General features: G+C 33.4%; 1 protein-coding gene across 1 annotated transcript; it reads left to right on the top strand.

Annotated features, from left to right (window-relative positions):
- The first annotated feature begins 3,316 nt into the window (after positions 1-3,316).
- Positions 3,317-5,194, top strand: LOC102630081 (geraniol 8-hydroxylase-like). The gene is made up of 2 exons (XM_006487631.4): positions 3,317-4,264; positions 4,342-5,194. Exons 1-2 carry the CDS (start codon positions 3,371-3,373, stop codon positions 4,933-4,935), a joined length of 1,488 nt encoding a protein of 495 aa, XP_006487694.2. The 5' UTR covers positions 3,317-3,370; the 3' UTR covers positions 4,936-5,194.
- Positions 5,195-21,512: the final 16,318 nt, after the last annotated feature.

Genomic DNA, 21,512 nt, shown 5'->3' with positions numbered 1-21,512 from the left:
TGCGCGATCCTCTGCTGAGGCCGAGTATCGTGCCATGACAACAGTTACATGTGAGCTCAAATGGCTCAAAGGGTTGTTGATGTCTCTCGGAGTTGATCACTCACGGCCCATGCACCTGTATTGTGACAGCCAGGTTGCTCTTCATCTAGCTGCCAACCCCGTGTTTCATGAACGGACCAAGCACATTGAAGTTGACTATCATTTTATCCGAGACGAAATTCAACGAAAAAACATACGACCTACCTATATGTCTACTAATATTCAGCTAGCTGATATCTTCACAAAGGCACTTGGCAGCAAACAGTTCGAGTTCCTTCTTCGCAAGTTGGGCATTCGTGATCTCCATGCTCCAACTTGCGGGGGGGTGTTAACTCACGTGTATATATATATAGCAAGTCACTTGTATATATTATTGGCTATTATATGTTTCCTAATTTGATAGGATTTCCTTTCCTTGTGTACTAGGGTCATTCTTATGTACATATAAATATTAATAAATCAGAGTGCAGACAATGACTGTAGTTTTGTATCGTGAAATTCTTCACACTCTCAAACTATTCTCGTTATTTCTCCCCAAAAAATTCCTAATTTTCCAATACCACTATTTAATAAACTCCTATTTTCTTTTGCGCTCCACAACCACAAAAAGCCCAGACACACTCACTCACACACACCACATGTTGCCGCCACTGTCAATTTCGTTCAAGTTCACCAATGTTGCAGCTTCCAACTGTTCCTTAAGCTGATTTACTTCCTCGTTCTAGGCTTCCAGCTGATGTCGTCTTGAGTTGTTCACTTCCAATCTCGCTACTGTCATTGTTGCCTCCTTCTTCGTTTGGCATCATCAGTCGCATGGTAAGGATGTAAGAAAACAATAGATTGAAAGGATTTTATTCAGGATAGATAGAAGAGCATATAGTGATGTCGACGCCAAAATCTAGTCGTGCAGTGTGTGGGCTACTAATCAGATCCAAACACCAGTATTTGAATTTATTTATATGGAGAGACGGGTTTTTTCCCTTACCTGGCAGCCTAAACAGGAAATGGCGACCATGAATCCAACCCTGTGCTAAATGGCGACCATGAATCCAACCCTGGCTAGCACCTGCAAACACAGAAATGGTCAAAGGCGTCAAAAGTTTGTCCAGTATTAACAGTCTGTCGCTCAAGTCGATATCACAGGTTTCCATAGGAAAAATAGGGTATATGATCTTTGTGTAAAAAATGAACAAAAAATGTAAGAGCAAACTCTCCCCTTAAGTAAGGAAAAACAAAAATAAGAAATGATAGAGATGGAGTAGGAGGAAGGTTTTTTCAAAGTTCAACCCCTGAGATAATGTCTAGATTGAGATAGGATAGAGTTTTTTCAAAGTTCCTTATCATTGGCACCCTTGAGCGTTTTATAGGGATCAAACTCCTTTTCTATGGATTACGATTTTGTGGGCTTTGAGGATAGAGTTCCACTCTCCCTCTCTCCCTTGGATTATGGAATTATGGGTTTAAAGATAGAGTTCAATTTCTAAATTTTGGAGAAGATAGGCGAAGTGGTTTTAATTGGGTCTGCTTTGGGTTCAATAGTTGTTCTAAAAGCATATATCGACTGGTTATGAGACATTAACATGAATACAATGTAAACATACAATAAAATACTTGAATGGAAGAAGAATGTCAAACATAAAATTGGGGGAGAAAATAATATTTTGGGAGTTTTCAAAGTAATAAAGTTGAGATAAGTGACAATATATATGAAAATTTTAATGTCAAATATGAACATCACAAATAAAATAAGAAACAAAATTGTGTCCTTTATTATACAAACCTTTTGTTTTTTTCTCTTTATTTTGATAAAATAATATATTTCTTTCATTTTTTATGCATTTATCTTTTTTCGTTACTATTAATACTATTTTTTCAAAAATTGTTAATCAATATATTATTCTATTTTAATATTTGAAATTTAAATATTAAAACAAATAGAGCAACGGTTAAAAAAATGATTGTATATAAAAATATTTTATATACATGTATATAAATGTGTAAATAAATTTTATTCAAAATTATGTCCAATTAAATCATTTTACATTTTTACAGCAGTTTAATAGTAAGATTAACTAAACATATACGACTGTTTTGAAAAATTACATAACTTTTAAAAATAAATTTTACAAGGTGTTCAACTAATTCTCTTTACAGCTAATTATTTCTATAATACAGCTAACAGTAATTTTTAAAAAATTAAAACATTATCAAACTGGCCCTAAAACAACTAAATGACTGAAACTAAAATAATTTTTAAGTTTTATATAAGTCAAAAAACAAACAGTCATTTGAGTCCATGTAAAATTTATTTCCATCAAGATAAGTTTTTAACCTTACTATAGGATAAAACTATGTTACCCCAGTTGCACCACTGAAATTGTATGGATAAGTGTTAAAATTATTTAATCTATTTAAAATCTGAGATAATAATAAATAAATAAATAAACTTACTATTCTAAATTCATATCTCATGCTAATTAAAGATTAATGGTTATAATCCTTTTATTACTTCACATATTTCAAATTAGCAAACGACTACAACAATTATTGACTTCTAACATTTTTCTAGTGATAACAATGAAAAATTAGTACTTTGTTAATTTTAACTATGAAAAAGTAATATTTCATTTCGTTTCTGATAATTGACTCGTAAAATTTCAATATTGCCCTTATTTGATTTTTCCACAGTTGTTGGCAGTCTTGTGGACGTCATGTAATTATTTGTAGGGAAAGTGGGAACGGGGAATAACTCCAATTCAAAATATTGTAATTATTTATGATGTATTTTATAATTTTTACATTTTGTTTTAATGAAATTGAGCTTCAAAATATGAACATTCAATGTCTAAAATTTTAAATACATGTAATAAATTGACCAAATAAATATATTTATTTTAAATAATATATATTTTATAATTTCTTTTATGAAATTATTTTCCAGGCTAGAACCTGGACTTATCAAGTGGAGCCCGACCTCATCCCGAGGCCGGGTATTACTCAGCCCGCATTTTCCGAATCCGATCCGAGTCCAGACACGAGGGGTATTTTTTACATCCCAGGGGAATTGGTAACAACTCCAATTGAAAGCTCATGCGATCAAGCACTATAGACTTTCTACTCAAAATAAACGCGAATGTTTTAGGAAGGCCAAATAACTCAAGAAGCCAGCATATGAAAGGGACCTGACACGAAAATTTTTATTTAATTATGTGTTTGAAATAGTAGCGAAAGCCACTTCCAGAATCCAGCTGCTACTATAAAAGAAAGTGAAGGGACGATCCGGATGAGAGCTTCTAATAAAGAGAAATAAAAATATTAATTCAATTCAAAGATGGATCTGTTAATTAGCTGCATATTCTGGCTTGTATTCACATTGGTTTGGGTGATGGCTTTAAGTTTCATTTCCAGAGGACGACGCAAACGGCTTCCACCGGGACCGAGGCCTTATCCGGTGATCGGAAACCTCCTGGAACTAGGTGGTAAACCTCACGAGTCACTGGCCAAGCTTGCCCAGATTTATGGCCCCATAATGAGTCTAAGACTTGGCCAGGTGACCACAATAGTGGTTTCTTCTCCAAGCATGGCTAAAGCCATCCTTCAAAATCATGATTTATCATTCTGTGATCGGAAGGTCCCTGAAGCAATCATGTCAAAGACCTACCGGCGCAACGAATTCAGTTTGGTCTGGATGCCTGTCTCGGCACTGTGGAAAAATCTTCGAAAAATATGCAACACGCATATTTTCACTAATCAGAAACTCGATGCCAATCAAGACCTCCGGCGCAACAAAATCAAAGACCTTCTTGCTTATGTTGAAGAAAATTGCCGTGCGGGTAAAGCAATCGATGTTGGCCAAGCTGCTTTCAATACTTCACTTAACTTGTTATCCAACACAATTTTTTCTATTGATTTGGTTAATCCGAAAGAGAGAGAGTTTAAGAATATAGTTTGTCGTATCATGGAACAAGCAGGAAAGCCTAACTTGTCCGACCATTTTCCTCTACTAAAAGTGCTTGACATGCAGGGGATAAGGCGCCGCAGCACACTTTATGCTGGCAAGATGCTCAAGGTGCTTGATCGCTTGGTTGATCAACGATTGGAGCAAAGACAAGAACATGGTTGCCGTATTATTACCGAATGTAAAGATATATTAGATACTCTCCTCAATATTATCCAAGATAAAAGTGTAGAGATCGACACAAAAAATATCAAGCACTTGTTTGCGGTAATTTTTCTTTTTCTTTTTCTTTTTCTTAATTTATAGTACAAATTAAAAGTTAATTAATAGAGTTCATATAACAGGATTTGTTTATTGCGGGGAATGACACAATTTCAATTACGGTGGAATGGGCAATGGCAGAGCTACTCCACAACCCTGAGGCTTTATTGAAAGCAAAATTGGAGCTAGAACAAACAGTTGGCAAAGGCAACCTAATTGAGGAATCTGACATCACCCGGTTACCCTATCTACAAGCAGTTATTAAAGAAACTTTCAGGTTGCACCCAGCAGCTCCCTTATTAATCCCCCGCAAAGCCTCAAAAGATGTTAATATTGTGGGCTTCACAGTACCAAAAGGTGCACAAGTTTTTGTCAATATATGGGCTATTGGCAGAGATGAAAGCACGTGGGACAACCCTCACTCTTTTATGCCCGAAAGGTTCTTGGGGTCAAAGGTTGATTTCAAAGGCCAGAATTTTGAGTTGATCCCCTTTGGAGCTGGGCGGCGTATTTGTCCTGGTTTACCATTGGCAATCAGAATGTTACATCTAATGTTAGGTTCACTCATTAACTCTTTTGATTGGAAGCTTGAAGGCGAGAACATGGACATGGAAGAGAAATTTGGCCTCACCATACAGAAGGCTCAACCTCTTCATGTTGTACCTGTTCCCATTTAGTCCCATATTATAGTTTGTAGCCAATATATTAAGCATTTTGTCACACACACACACACACACATGCATACACACACATTCATCACTGTTGTTTATCTCCTTTTAATTTATTAGCATCTATCTAATTATTCAGCTTAATTAATCACTTTTGAGTGGATTATATTGTAAGCAAAAAATAAGTAAAACTTTGAATATAAGAAAGGATCGTTGTATATATCTTTTAATAAATCTTGCATGAACAACTAGCTTTGCTCGATGTTTTTGTCTTTCTTGGGTAAAAGTTTGCACGAATGGCATCTTGAGTATGCATTGTTTATGGGGCGGAAGGCACGATAAACTTGCAGAAAATATCGGTCCAAGTCATCAAGCTAATCTGGCAGTTGCATGATTTGGTCCGCACCAACGACATCGATGAATAATAAATTGATAGCATCGGAAGCAAACATATATGGCACAAATGTAATTGTTAAAATGTTATTGGTTAGATGAAATTAGCAAATGAAGTTGCGTACGGATAGAGGAATTGTTTACCACAAAAGCCTAAAAGTAAAAGTCTAATAATGGCATTGTATTGTCTGACCAGAAATTTCTCAAAGTATAAAAGTATTAAAGCAAGAGCCCAATAGTTTAAAGTATGAGTCTAATAATAATATATTCTGACCAGAACATTAAGGGATTCCAACCTGAGACTTTGGCCCTCAAATGATGTTAGACAAATCCCAGTGATCCGTAAGCTGAGAGATAAGTATTCAATCATAATATTAAGACAATTCTTAACATGCACAAAACATGAAGTTGTTCAATCTAGTTAAGAGTATGCAAAAGTATTTGTGAGATTGTGTAATATTGTTTTATGAGTGAGAAATTTTGTGTATGTAATTGGGATGATCTAAGAAAACAATATTGAGAGAATATAGTTGTAACAATTTTTCACATGATGAATATATCTAGTCATTTTTTACGGCTGTATTTTTTCTCTGATGGAGAAATTTTTCATGTAAAATTTATTTTTATGACTAGTACGCTTCTCCACCTTTATTTTGTTTATATGCTTGTTTGACATATTTTGCAGAGAATTTAGGTGGGAAATGAAAACTTTCCAACATTATTTCTTGCGGAGTTTCATGAGTGACATATTTTGTGTATGTAATTGGGATATGGATGTACGATAAAAATTTTGGGAGAATATGGTTTGGTTGTCATAGTTTTTTACATGAATTCTATATCTAGTTGCTCATGATGGTCATATTTTTTCTTTAATAGAGAAGTTTTCATGTAAAATTTGTGTTGTATAACTAATGTTATTTTCTACGTTTATTTTATTTATATACTAGTTTGACATATTTTGCGGAGAACTTTGTGGGAACCAAAGGTTCCCAACATTATTCCTTTAAGACTTTTTATGAGTGAGATATTTTATTTTGTGCTTTTAGTTGGGATTTGGATCTAAGATAAAAATTATGGAAGAATGTCACTTGGTTGAAATAATTTTTGGCACAGTAAATTTTATTTGGTCATTTTTTATAGCCGTGCTTTTTTATGATGGAAAAGTTTTACCCTACAAATTTATTTCGTATGAATTATGTTATTCTCCACCTTTATTTTGTTTATAGAATTGTTTGACATATTTTTTAGAGAATATGGATGGGACCCAAAACTTCTTAGCATTATTCCTTTCAGAATCTAAGTAAGATATTTTTGTGCATGAAATTGGAATTTGATCTAAGATAAATATTTTGGAAGAATGTGATTTGATTGAGATAAATTTTCACACAGTAAATTTTATCTAGTTGTTCTTGATGATTGTATTTTTTCTCTGATAGAGAAGTTTTTTAGGTAAATTTATTTGGTTTGAATAGTGTTATTCTCCACCTTTATTTTATTTATATAATTATGTGAAGGATTTCTCTATGATATTATATGTATTTTTATAGTATTGATGGTGGGACTGTTGTAGACTCTTGAATATAAGTGTTTCAATTGTGCCATTCATTTAATGTAATTTAATATATGAAAAAAAAATAATTAATTGATTAAAAAGTTTTAATTTATTTAAGCAAAATTATCGATGCACAACCATTCTTTTGTCATATGTACATCTAACCACCTCAAAATTTTGACAGGTTCTTTGCACTACTTTTATTTTTAAGTTTGTATTAATAAACTACTTTGACACTAAAAACAATAACCATTTTACCCCGAAATTAATTGAACGACTATTTAATTCTACAAAATTTAGGAAAACAAAAAATTATAATTACAAGAATACTCCTAAATTTAATAAAATAAGTAAATCTCAAATCAATATGTTATTTTTTTATGATTATAATTTCATTTAAAATTATCATGTTAATTTTTTTAATTTTAATTTCGTTTAATTTATATAGGGAAGTTTCTTAATATTTATTATATGGAAGTTTACAATAATTATAGGGAGATTTTCTCTCCATGTTAATATTTGTAAACTTCTTAATACTTAATTTAATTACCAAAATTAAATAAAATTATAATTACAAGATGTTAATGTTTTATAATTCTAATTTCATTTAAAAATTATCAGCTTAGATTTTGAGATTTAATTTTTTATTGAATTAGGGGTATTCTTGTAATTATGATGCAGTGGAAGTTTAATGTTTAGAATACCAGAATAAAATAACAAATTAAATTCAAGTTGATTTAAAAGAATGCCACGAATTTAGGGGCTTAAGACTTATTGATTCCGTAGATTATTGATAATTAGCTAAACTCAAATACTCACACAAAGATTTGAAAATCTAAAAATATTATTAAACTCGAATCTCGAGTTTATTTCAAGAAATAATCAATAGCAAGTAATCAAGACCTGTTTGTAGAAGCTACAAAAGACACGTATTTATACTAGTTATGATTTATCCTAATTTGACTAGAAAAATCTATTTTAGTAAGACTCATACCTAGATTAGGAATATAACTCAAATAAGTTATGCCTAATTAATGAAACTCTATAGGAAACCTAATTAAACTAGAATACAAATTAATTAAATCATTCCTAAATATTATAAATTTCAATCTAATTAGGATTTTTTTTTAATTTCTTGCTCTGAATCATTCCCACCAGGATGGAGAAAATTCATCCTCAAATTTTGCATGTTGTAGTCTCTAAGAACATCTTCATGTGTATAAGGATTAAATTTCAAAACAAAGCTTCAATGTAGATAGCGAACTTTAAATTTTCCAACTTTTGTAATGATGTCCATCCAATCAATCCAATAGCGTAAAATAAAATCTTCTATCAACAATTTCTCAATAATACCTTGTCGTATTGTTCACGTCAAACTTCAACATAGTTGAGGAAAAATGATTTTTTTCTCATAATCCACTAACTGTTGAGAAATATCAAATTTTGTTTTGTCATCTTTTGGCAAATCTAGAGAACAAAAAGAGATTGTATCAGCAACTACCTCTTTTTGCTCCACAAGATCAAAAGATGTATGAACAATTACATGTTATTGTTCCATAATACCAAAATAGTCATTGAATTTCGGTAGATGATCCAAATCAATGTTTGTGTGTGGAGAATTTGTTGTAGACATGAATGACCAATTAATACTCTTCTTGGAAGGAATAATATTGTCAAGTGAAACAAACAAGTTCACAGTCTTCCTCATTTTCCTCACAGCATGCATCATCACGAACAATTTCGTCAAATCCATATATGTGCGTTATGTGTAAAGATTTTCTATTTCAAAATTTCTCTAAATCTTGAATAATTGAATGCAAAATCTTCAACATTCTAGTTAAAACATCTTCTTTCAAGATGAAAACGTCATGACAACGTTGTAGTTTCATGATTCAAATTTTTCTTTCTTTTATCTATTTTCTCTTTGTCTCCCTCTCACTCTGTTTTTTTTATCTTTTTTTTGGTGTTTGGGTGTTTTGATAAAATCATAAAATCAAAAGGCAATACTAAAATAGAAGAAAGTAATAGGCCAAAAGTATAAATAAGTAAAAGATGGGGTTTTCTGTGACAGTGGTCAAAAAATTGGATAAGGATAGACGGATCTGAAAGATTTAGGGTTGGTGAGTATGATTGTGGTGGTAGTTTGTCCGAAAAGGTGGTGTTTTGGCCAGAACTTGGAAAGAAAGGCGACGATTTAGTCTTGCTTTGATTTTGGTGATCGGTTCGTCAATCGGCAGTGGGGAATGGTGAGAAAGGTTGAACTCATGGAGGGGAGTTGATTGATGGTGGTCGTGCTGGCTAAATCGTTGTAGAAAAAGGTGAACAATAGTAGCAGCTTTCGTGGTTGTTTTGGCTACTTTCTGATGATATGTGGTCGATTAGCGATAGCCTTTGCTTAGGGTTTGATGGCCAGTTCTTTCTAGTTCAAATGGTGGTGGTTGAGACCGGATAGGTGATGGAAAATAAAAGTCGGCAGCCTTGGACGGTGGCCGACACAAGGCTGACATTTTTGTTTAAGTTTCTTTTTTATAAAGCTAAACGAAAAAATCACAAAGGAAAAAAAAAGGTTGATGGTAGATGGGGTTAGATTGGTAATACTGGGTTTTTACCTCTGATATCAAATTGATGCAGTGGAAGTTTAATGTTCAAAATATTCTGTTGATTATAGAGAATACCGAAATAAAAGAACAAACTAAATTCTTGTTGATTCAAAAGGATACAGCGAATTTAGGGGCTCAAGACTCATTGATTCTATAGAATACCGAAAATTAGTTCAACTCAAATACTTGCAAAGAGATTTGAACATCTAAAAATATTATTGAACTCGAATCTCGAGTTTATTTCAAGAAATAATCAATAACAAATAATCAAGGCCTGTTTGTAGAAGTTACAAAAGACACATATTTATACTAGTTATGGTTTATCCTAATTTGACTAGGAAAACCTATTTTAATAAGACTTGTACCTAAATTAGGAATATAACTCAAATAAGCTATGCCTAATTAATGAAACTCTATAGGAAATCTAATTAAACTAGAATATAAATTAATTAAATCATTCCTAAACATTATAAATTTCAATTTAATTAGGATTTCTTCAATTTCTTGCTCTGCATCAAATTATATTTTTTTTAACTTTTGTAGAATAAAATAGTCTTTTAATTTATTTAGGGATAAAATAGTTATTTTTAGTGTCAAAATGATTGATTGATACAAGTTAGAAACAAAAGTGGTGGAAAGAACATGTCAAAATTTTGTGATGTTTAGATGTACATATCACAAACAAAGGTGGTGTAGAAATAATTTCCCTTTATTTAACTAATCTGTATACGTCCACATTTTATTAGTAACATTTAATCAATTTAAAAATCCCTTACCAACTAGCAAATATGTAACCAAATAATTGCAAATATAAGTATTATTAATCCAAAGAAAATTAACTAATTACATCCAATCAATATCTAGCAATGCATTCAGAGTAATACACAAGTAAATTACTTAAACTTCAACAATTGAGAGAGCAAATACTAAGGTATTATGACAATGATATTGACACAAAATATTTTTTTTCTTAGTGGAATCAAATCCATTGCTCCTCTTCAATTGCTAGAATAGACCTCTTATTGTGCAAACCTTGATATAGGTCTTCTATTGATGTGCTAGTATGACACATGATTAATTACAGCTTCTAACTTTTAAAAACTAGTTTATTTTTCAATTATATATGAATATAACATCTTTATCCGAAAGAAGATGATGCATAAGCATTATGCAATGAAGCTTACTTGCTTAATGTCTCAAGAATTCAGTTTGAAATAAAAGAACTTGAGACATTGTATTTTATCGTATCTCTTATTATTTTTATTTTTAAAGTCAAAATCACTCTTTAATTGGTTTGTTAACTAACTATATTATTTTAAAAATAAATAAATTTTTTGATTAATAGATATAATATATTCTATTGATTCAATCTAATGGTACATATTTCTTACATTATTGATGGTGTAAAAAAATTACAGCATTGTAGAGGGACACTTATTTGACATATTTAGCAGAGAATTTGGGTGGGAAACTTCCTAATATTATTGAGACTTTTCTACATCAAAGAGTCTCACTTATACAAAAAAAAACAAAACATTGGGGAAATTCCACGAGCTCCTTCAAAACACTCTGACTCATGTCCTTCTAGAAGGAGGTCCAAGACTTTTTGAGCGAAAACATTTCAAAAATATTATACTTTCCTGGATTTTCTTATGAACCAAAGACTAATTTGAGCATCTCAGTGTTTTCAAGCAGATGACAGATAAATGGGTGGAGCTTAGAGCAAAAAAACAAAGGAGGACGAATTCCTGATTTCTAAAAATGAAAATTTCAGATTCCATCTTTAAGCATGAAAAGTGGTAATCTCCCAAGATAACCGTATATTAAGTTGAGCACCCTTCGTGGCCTAGCTCTACGTAAATCCTATCAAATTTATGTTCTCAAAGTGGAATAGAAAGTAAGTGAAAACAAACAGAGATGCTTCAAATAGAGCTAGGAATATTCCATTCTACTATTGATGTTTTGAATAAAGAGATTTCTATGCTACTTTGAATCTTAAAATTATTGAATCTTTACTCCAGTATTGTTGGATCCCAACGTTGGGCTTATATGTGAATAATTATATATTGTAAACTGTCATATAAGGTTAAGCTCAATTACAAGTGATCTATTAAGATTTCGATAATATGAGTTTTAATGCATCTGATAGGATGTGAGCCTTTAATGTGTAGAGGATTAAGGGTAATTTCTGTTTCTATGATGGGCTGAAATAGGAATACGTAAGACAACTGGAAAAGTTGTATATATAAGTGGTTATGATCCCAAATCACATGTATAATCTTATTCTTTCTAACGTCCCATCATCAGAAAAGAAGGATAGAGAAAGTTGAAGAATTCTCTAGGAGAACGTATTGATTTGGAATGCCAACCACACAACTTTAGAGAGAAATTTTAAATATTGCAATTTAGATACACTTTCACACATTTTGTTATTGATTCTTGGTGATATAACATAAATGTTCCTAACTTATAGGTGATGGTTTTCACCAAAGGATTTATTGTTCTAACAAAAATTAGAAGAAAACTTTGTTCCGATGACATCATCTCAGATGGCACAGATTCTTTGAATGAAATGTAGACAAACTCACATGGTACTAAAAGCAAAAATTAATTGTTCATAATTAATATCCTGGCCGGTTCTAACAATAACAAAGAAAGTTCAAACATCAAATTTTTCAGTAAGAACTAGCCCGTAGACCAAGCTCGCACTAAACTGCATCAGGTTCCAGAGATCTCACCCCAAGAGTAATTTTAGATCCTGAGTGAACCCTTAGTTGGTTGTCTAGTCAATTATGTACAACAAAAGTCAGATGGGCATCAACTTTCTTTGTCAAGAAACCACCTCTATTTCTTATAAGCTGAGCCGAGCAGGCCACTCAACTCTTGGCCTGTGGCCACTCTACGATATGAAAAATGCATTGATAACATAAGTTCACTTCTTCAGATCTGTCATCACGAAATGTTATAGAAATAAATTAACATGAAAATCTGTTAAGTTTATCTGACTTTATACTAACATCTCATAATTCTCCAGATAGTGAATGAAGCACCTATATATCATTCAATTCATTCATGTGTACCTTTAAATAAGAAAATCGTGTACGACTTGATACCAAGGTGAGGTCTTCTCCTTTTCCTTTTATCGAGTCCTCTCCGCATGTCTTGACATGCTCCAGTATCAGTCATTCTATTAAAAATCCATCAATTCTATGGCTTCAATCCAAAATACTTCAATTTTTCGAAAGCATCTATTGCTTCATTAACCTTCCCAGCTCTAAGCTCTGGCATATCTCCTAGAAATCACACCCATCGTATCTTTATTTAGCAACCCATTTAGCTTCATTACACTCACTACTTCCCAAAACATTTTAAATTAAGAAAAGTTGAATTAATTACAAGGCTATTTGTTTTTTTAACTTAATGACTTAATTGAATTAATTTTAATCAATTAAGTTATTAAGTCGGTCTATTTTTTCAACTTAATGAAAATTTTCTGTCATTAAGTTATTACGCCAATTTTTTTAGCTTTTAACTTAATTTAAAAAGTCTGAATGATATCATTAAATGATATTTTCTAAAATATCATTATCTAATTAATTAATTGTAATCCTTACTTAAATGAAATTTAATAATTGGCATTATTATCCATCTCTATAACTTGTGATAATATAATGGTGACTATTATTATTTTTATCTTTCTATTTTTTTCAAATTAGTATTATTTAACTTCATATCATAAACTACTATAAAATTAATTAATATAAACTAATTTAGAATATTAAAGAGTTGTATTCAATTGAACATGATTTATGTTATGATAATATATTATATTATTATGTTCTTTGAGATATTTATTATTTGTTTAACATTTATAATTTCTAAGGGCACAAATGTAAAAATACTAGTTTTTCGTATTTTTTAAGTTAAAAGAAAAACTTAATATTTATTTTTAACCATTCAAAAAAAAATAATTTGGATTAAAATATTTAGCTCTATTCAGATGTCATACTAATTCAAATCCATTCAAATTTTAAATAAAAAAAACAAATGCCACGATAAAAATTTGATTAAAAGTAAGCTTAAGCCAAGAATTTAGAAACACAGATGCAAAATTTCATTTAAATTTTGTTGGTACGTTACATGAAAGCCATCATACCCATTCGGAAGACTAATAAGTGATTAAATTACAAATAAATAAAAAAACTTAATGGATTGAACGAAAATATTAAAAAATAAATTAGAGAATTCAAAATAGACAAAAAAGAATAATAAATAAATAATTGATAAGGCGTTAGTTTATAATAGTGAATTTTCTTAAGAATTAAATTAATTATTAAAAAAAACCTTTAACTTGCAGAGAAAGAGAAGGCAAAAAAATATTAATTATAGAAGGGTAAAATTTTGAAATTGAAGGAAATAGACCGTTAACTTAGAGAGAACAGTCTTCGCGCGTGGCACTAACGGCTACCCGTATCTCTCCATTAAGGATTTAACCGCCTTCCTTTTGCTCTCAATTCCCACTCTTCACTCAGGAAAAAAGAATTATCAAGATCTATCTCTCAGCTCTCAATTGTTTATCTTTCAGTTTTCCTTCAACAAAAGCTCTTTCAATTCTTTCTGGTTGAAATCCAAGTAAACGATTTCTTTCGACATCCATCCAGTCGTTTAAGGCTTCAAGAGAAAAGGGTTTTGATTGAAAAAAAAAAAAGAAAAAAAACCTACCATTCTGTAGCCTTTGGATCTCAATTACCTACTCTGTTCTTAATCTTTCTGCAAGTTCTCGAAACCCTTTTCATATAATCAAAACTCACAAACTGTTCACCCCATTTTCTGAAATATTTCTTGCCTTCCACTTTCAAAATCAAAATGCCAACAATTGGTATGAAACGGACCTAAGGTGTGTTGTGCGCGGAATACGAAATCAAGCGCACCAAAAAATTACAGAAAAATAAAGGACACAAGAATTACGTGGTTCGGTAATTAAACCTACATTCACGGAAGCAAGAAAGAATAATTGTTTATTTAACAATTAATAGAGTACAAATATTTGAGTAACGAATCTCACTTCCCAAAAACCCAAATATACCCAATATTCTCACACTCTGCATGAAAGATAAATTCCCCAGACACACTTCTCTCACTTCTCTCAAAAGCTTAGAAACTCATAAGCTTAACAATTTTGGGATACAAAAGAATGGAAGAAGTGACATCTATTTATAGGGAAAATAATGGCACTATTGCACCAACCCCTTTACCATTCCACCTAACCTAAGCAAATAGTCAATGGTGTCCATTTGGCAAATTTGACAAATTTGCCAACTTTCCATTTTTCCTTCAAATGTTTGGTAGCTCTTTGAAAAATTGCCACATGCATGACTTTTCAACAATTCTCCACCTCGGCGAAAATTTATCCAAATCTGAGCCGACTACTAACCAATCATCATCCCCAAAGTGGTTGCATCTCTGTGACTGCCTACGTACCCAAAATTTTGGATCAAGCCAACCGTAGTTCAAAATTCCCGAAGGGCATAACTTAACACAATCAAAGGATTTGAATTAGTTTCAAGAAATGTAGAAACTTAACTCCAGAAACTACCTTCGTCAATATATCTGATGGATTATCTTTGGTATCGATCTTTCTCAACAACACAACACCGCTCTCGATAATCTCCCTCACATAATGATATTTCACATCTATGTGCTTCGTCGGAGCGTGATATGTTTGATTCTTCGCAAAGAATATCGCACTTTGATTATCACAGAAGACCGCAATGTTCTCCTAGATTACTCTCAAATCACCTAACAAGCCTTTCAACTAGATAGCTTCTTTTACAGCTTCAGTTGCTGCCATATACTCTGCTTCCATAGTGGACAGAGCAATTGTCGATTGTAGAATCGACCTCCAGCTAACCGGACCTCCACCCAACGTGAATATGTAGCCCGTTGTTGATCTTCACTTGTCAAGGTCTGCAGCGAAATCAGAATCACAATACCCAACACATTGTTGACCACAATCCTTCTTGAACAATAACCCAACATCAACTGTCCCATACAAATATCGGAGAATCTACTTTACCTCAAGCCATTAATTTTTACCCGGATTGTGCATGTATCTACTAACCATGCTCACTGCTTGAGATATATTGGGCCTTGTGCATAGCATAGCATATATAAGACTACCCACAGCACTAGCATATGGAACACGAGCCATGTAATCGCGCTCCTCTTGAGATCTAGGACATAAAGAAGGGCTTAATTTGAAATGAGGAGCTAGAGGTGTACATACCGGTTTAGTTTTGTCATCCATACCGAATCTTTCTAGCACTTTCTTCAAATAAGACTTTTGAGTCAACCATACGCTCTCATTCTTCTTGTCTATACGAATCTCCATCCCAAGTATTCTCTGTGCATCACCCAAGTCTTTCATCTCAAACTCAGAATCCAGTTGCTTCTTTAATCTTTCGATCTCATCTCTATTCTTTGAAGCTATAAGCATATCATCGACATAGAGTAACAAATAGATGAAAGCTCCATCTGGTAGTCTTCTAAAGTAAACACAATGATCGTGTTCACTTCTGGTGAATTTCTGCCCTTATATAAATTGATCAAATCTTTTATACCACTGCCTTGGCGATTGCTTCAATCCGTACAAAGATTTAATCAACCTACACACATGATTCTCCTTTCCAGCAACTCTGAAACCACAAGGCTGAATCATATAGATTTCCTCCTCCAAATCTCCATGTAAGAACGCCGTCTTAACATCCAACTAAGCCAACTCTAACTCATTTTCTACAACTAAGGCAAGTAGGATACAAATGGAAGTATGTTTTACAACTGGAGAGAAAACTTCATTGTAGTCAATACCTTCCTTTTGAGCAAAACCTTTTGCCACGAGCCTTGCCTTGTATTGAGGAGTTGTTTGATTCGGAGATCCTTGCTTTTTGGTGTAGACCCATTTATTGTCAATAGTCCTTTTCCCCTTTGGTAACTTTACAAGTTCCCAAGTCTCGTTTTGATGGAGAGATTTCATCTCTTCCTCCATGGCTAGCTTCCACTGATTACTTTCACTGCTGCGTAATGCTTCACCGAAAGTGTTGGGGATGTCATCATTAATAACTGGAAGTGCATAGGCTACCACCATATCTTTAGTAAGCCATCTGGGTTTCTTTATCTCTCTTCTTGGCCTCCTTGTTGCTATAAAATCATCATTATCTACATCATCAATTGTTTCTTCATTTTGTAGGACATCAGAAGAAACAACTTCTTCTTCAACTCTAGGTGTCACCTCCATAGTTGAACCCTTCTTTGATGTAAAACTAACTGGTACATATGGAGTTGCATCAAACTCCACCCGCTGCAATACCTCTTTGGTCTTGTTCTCCAACTGCTGAGAACTTAAAGCTTTCATCATTGAAGCTTCATCAAATGTGACATTTCTGCTACACACAAACTTTTTATCTTCGAGATCCCAAAGCTTGAATCAATTTACTCCACCTTTGAATCCTACAAAAATAGTTTTTTTAGCACGAGGATCCAGTTTACCATCTTTGACATGATAATAAGCTGGACACCCAAATATACGAAGGGAATCATAGTTTTGTGCATGCTTTCCAAACCACATTTCCATAGGTGTTTTACCTCCAATTGCAGCAGAAGGCAACCGGTTTACCAAGTGACTTGCGTAGCTCACAGCTTCAGCCCAAAACTTTTTATCTAAACCAGCATTAGATAACATACACCGTACCTTCTCCAATAAAGTACGATTCATACGCTCAGCCACACCGTTCTGTTGCGGAGTATGTCTCATCGTAAAATGTCTTTTAATACCCTCGTTCTGGCATACTTGCAAGAATGGATCAGAAGTATATTCACCCCCATTATCAGATCGTAATACTTTGATCTTTCTGCCAGTTTGAGTCTCCACCAATTTATTCCATTTCACGAAAATCTCTAGACCCTCATCATTTGCTCGCATGGTGTACACCCACACACGTCTAGAGAAATCATCAACAAATATAATAAAATAATGGCTTCCACCAATTGATGCAGTCTTGGTTGGTCCACATACATCACTATGAACATATTCAAGGATCTCACGAGTATCGTGATTAGTTGTACCAAACTTGACCCTTATTTTCTTGCCTACTACACAATGCTCACAGAAATTTAATTTACTGGTTTTGGTACCTTTTAAGAGTCCATGCCTCATCAGAGTTTGCAAAGACTTCTCTCCAGCATGTCCCAATCGTACATGTCATAGCTTGGTGGTGTCACTGTGCGCCTCAACAACATTTGTTTCATCAGTTGTACCTCCCTTCAAATAGTACAGATTGTGACGCCGAACCCCTTGCAGAATCACCATAACCCCATGTGTAAACTTCATTGTGCCATCTTCAATGGTAACCTTGTAGCCTTTAGCTTCCAAAGCACCCACAGAAATTAGATTTTTCTTTAAAGCTGGAACAAATCTAACCTTTTTGAGTTCTCTGACCATTCCATCAAACACTTTGAACCGAATTGCTCCTATCCCCATTGTGCGACAAGGTTGATCATTCTCCATCACAACTGCACCGGATTCCAGATTACGAAAATCCATAAACCATTCCTTAATAGGACACAAATGATAGGTTGCTCCAGTATCAAGTATCCACTCGCTCGAACTAGCCACGTATGCTGCAGGAGTAATACTTAGTGAATAATCAGAGCCCTCATCTTTCCGTGCCATGTTTGCTGCTGCTGATTTTTTCCCATCTCTTTTTTGAGCCTTTGGACAATCTTTCCTCCAATGGCCTTTTTTATGACAAAAGGCACACTCATCTCAAGCTATATTTCTGCTTCTCGATTTGAATCGAGAATTCTTTCCACCACGCTTCTTCTATTTCTCCATCGCCCAATCTCTGCTCACCAAAGCTTCAGACGATGCTCGTTCAGAATTTTTATCATTATTTCGAATCTCTAAGCTAGTCAATGTTGTGCAAACATCTTTAAAGATGATCACACTCTTCCCATATATCAAAGTAGTCACAAAATGGCTATATTCCTCTGGTAGTGAGTGTAACAGAATCATAGCCTTGACTTCATCCTTAATATCTTCATCAAGATTCTTCAAATCAGCAAGTAACTTTTCAAATCTTGAAACATGATCGTGCATTGACATCCCAGGCTTCATTCGAAAACCATATACTTGGCTCATTGCATGAAGACGATTTTCAGGACTTTTCACCAGGTACTTCTCCTCCAATGTACGCCACAAAGTCACCGCACACTCCTCATCTTTCACCAAGTATTTCACCTCCTTGGTCAAACAAGATCTGATATGACCACAAGCTTTCTCGTTCATACGATCCCAAATATCTTCATCATACAAGTGTCTTTTATTTTTCAAAACAACATCAAGATCGATTTGAATAAGGGCATCCATAACTTCGCGCCTCCACATGCTGAAGTTGATTTTCCTATCAAACTTTTCAACATCGATCTTCTGGCCTCCTATAACAGGTGTTGAATAGCGATTTAACAAATCTCGCCTCCCACCTGAAGTGTCTCCTAAAATAGTCTCGGTAGATCTCTCCCCAATTCTGGAAGTTTCACCTTCTACCAGTTTCTCAATGAACTATTTCCACTTGAAAAACAGTCTCTATGATGTTAATTTCGCGTGAATAAATGCACCAGGAAAGTTTTCAGGAAATTGGACGGAACTCGGTCCCAATTAAAAACCAGAAACCTTAGACTCTTATTGCCTTTGTTGACAGAACTTTCCTAGACATGCAAAAATAATCACTACTTACAACAGACTGTCTCCCAAGTACAAATAGCCGTCTCCACCGTATTCGTGAACAGTACCGTATGTGAACAGTACCGTATATGTGAATAATACCATATACAGGAATAGTACCGTATGCGTGAACAGTACCGTATCCCCCAAGTACGAACCGTCGGCTCTGATACCACTTGTTGTGCGCGGAATGAGGAATCAAGCGCACCAAATAATTACAGAAAAATAAAGGACACAAGAATTACGTGGTTCGGTAATTAAACCTACATCCACGGAGGCATGAAAGAATAATTGTTTATTTAACAATTAATAGAGTACAAATATTTGAGTAACGAATCTCACTTCTCAGAAACCCAAATATACCCAATACTCTTACACTCTACAGGAAAGATAAATTCCCCATACACACTTCTCTCACTTCTCTCAAAAGCTTAGAAACTCATAAGCTTAACAATTTTGTGATTCAAAAGAATGGAAGAAGTGACATTTATTTATAGGAAAAATAATGGCACTATTGCACCAACTCTTTTACTATTCCACCTAACCTAAGCAAATAGTCAATGGTGTCCATTTGGCAAATTTGTCAAATTTGCCAACTTTCCATTTTTTCTTCAAATGTTTGGTAGCTCTTTGAAAAATTGCCACATGCATGACTTTTCAACAAGGTGTCCTTGAAGTTGCTAGTCAAAATACTCCAAATCTCAAGAAGCAGAAAACATTGGGAGAAATTTCTTCAAATTCTGGTTCGAAAATGTCGGCTCAGTCAGAAACAAGATTCCGGACTGCAATGATCGGAACCAGGTATGCTGAGACTATCTTGAAATCCCAACAAAATATGATCCTGAATGAAAGCAACAAAACTGAGAAGGAAAGATTGAGAAAGAAAAAAGCTAATACTGAAGTTGAAATCAGAGCTGCTAAGATGGAGTTGAAGAAGATGCAAAGGCTGAAAGAAATGCAAATTGCTAGGCTTGAAATAGACAAGATTCAAAGAACTGTTGAATGGAACGACGCTTTGTATGTTACACGGGAATTTGAGATGCTTATTGGCGTTCGTACATGTCCTGTCAGATCATTTACGATTGTTTTCCGTGATAGCACTTGGGCAAATAGTGTTAGGGTTTTCTAGGCTGTGGAAAAATTTTGTTGATGATATTCTAATCTGTAAACACTTATAGTTTTCGTGTAAAGTTAACGTTCACAGTTTTCTAGGCTGTTGGAAATTTTGTTGATCAACAAGAGTTGATCCTTGACTTATGATCCTAGTAAAGTAAATCCCTTCTTTATTCATAAAATCAGAATCAAGGTAGTTTCATATCACTCGATAATGCGTTTCTCGAATTTTACTTATAATAGGCTCATTTAGTTCAATTCTTGCATATTTCATCAATCCATCTGTCGTTTGTCTGATGCACGTCTAATTGTTATGCTTCTACAGGGAGCTTCTGATAGAAAAATTAACATGCCACTGTCAAGAACAATGTCCAGAGCCTAATTTGTAAGTACCCTGACTGGAACCAAACTCAAGGTGCTGATCTTTCTTCTCTCACTAGCCATGGTTTTGGTGTGAGTGCTACAACCGTAATTCCTTTGCACGTAAAGAATTCAATTCGATTTCATGTGTTCACCACATTATTGTTCTGGTTTGGATCTATGCCGCAGAAGGATGTAGCACTCCCTCAATTTCTGCAGCTATTTGTTCTTTGAAGAAGATTCACACTTGGTACTAACTCAATATCTAAATTGACCTAGGCTCTATTTGGTATTAAGATGTAGTACCTTTTAAACCTCAACTGCTGTGGAAAAAAATTATAATTATGAAACAAAAGTTGATCATGTATAATAAATATAACTTTTAATTAAGGATCTCCCTAAGTTACATGCATGTAACTTAGCATTAGCCTTTAATTAATACTTTTACAAAAAATAACAAATATATTATAAGTTCTTAATCATATAATGTCCAATCAAATCAACTTAACTTACAAGTTACAACAGTTAGTTTTACCAAACACTTTAATATTATAGTTTAAAAGCTATAAGCTGCCTAACCTCAATGCCAAACAAACCATTGGAAATATTCATTGGCATAAAAAGAACTGATAAAATATTCTTTACTTACTTGTAGATACATTTCAACTACAATTTTTATTTTTCAAAAATAAAAAAAGGCGATAAAACATTAAAAAATTAATAATTAACATCCTATTTATAAAAGTAAGATATCTTAAACTATTAAAGAAATCAAAAAAAAGAAAATAAG

Source organism: Citrus sinensis, chromosome 8 (assembly GCF_022201045.2).
Source record: "Citrus sinensis cultivar Valencia sweet orange chromosome 8, DVS_A1.0, whole genome shotgun sequence".
Taxonomy (NCBI): Eukaryota; Viridiplantae; Streptophyta; class Magnoliopsida; order Sapindales; family Rutaceae; genus Citrus; species Citrus sinensis.
This window is presented reverse-complemented; position numbering and strand designations above follow the sequence as displayed.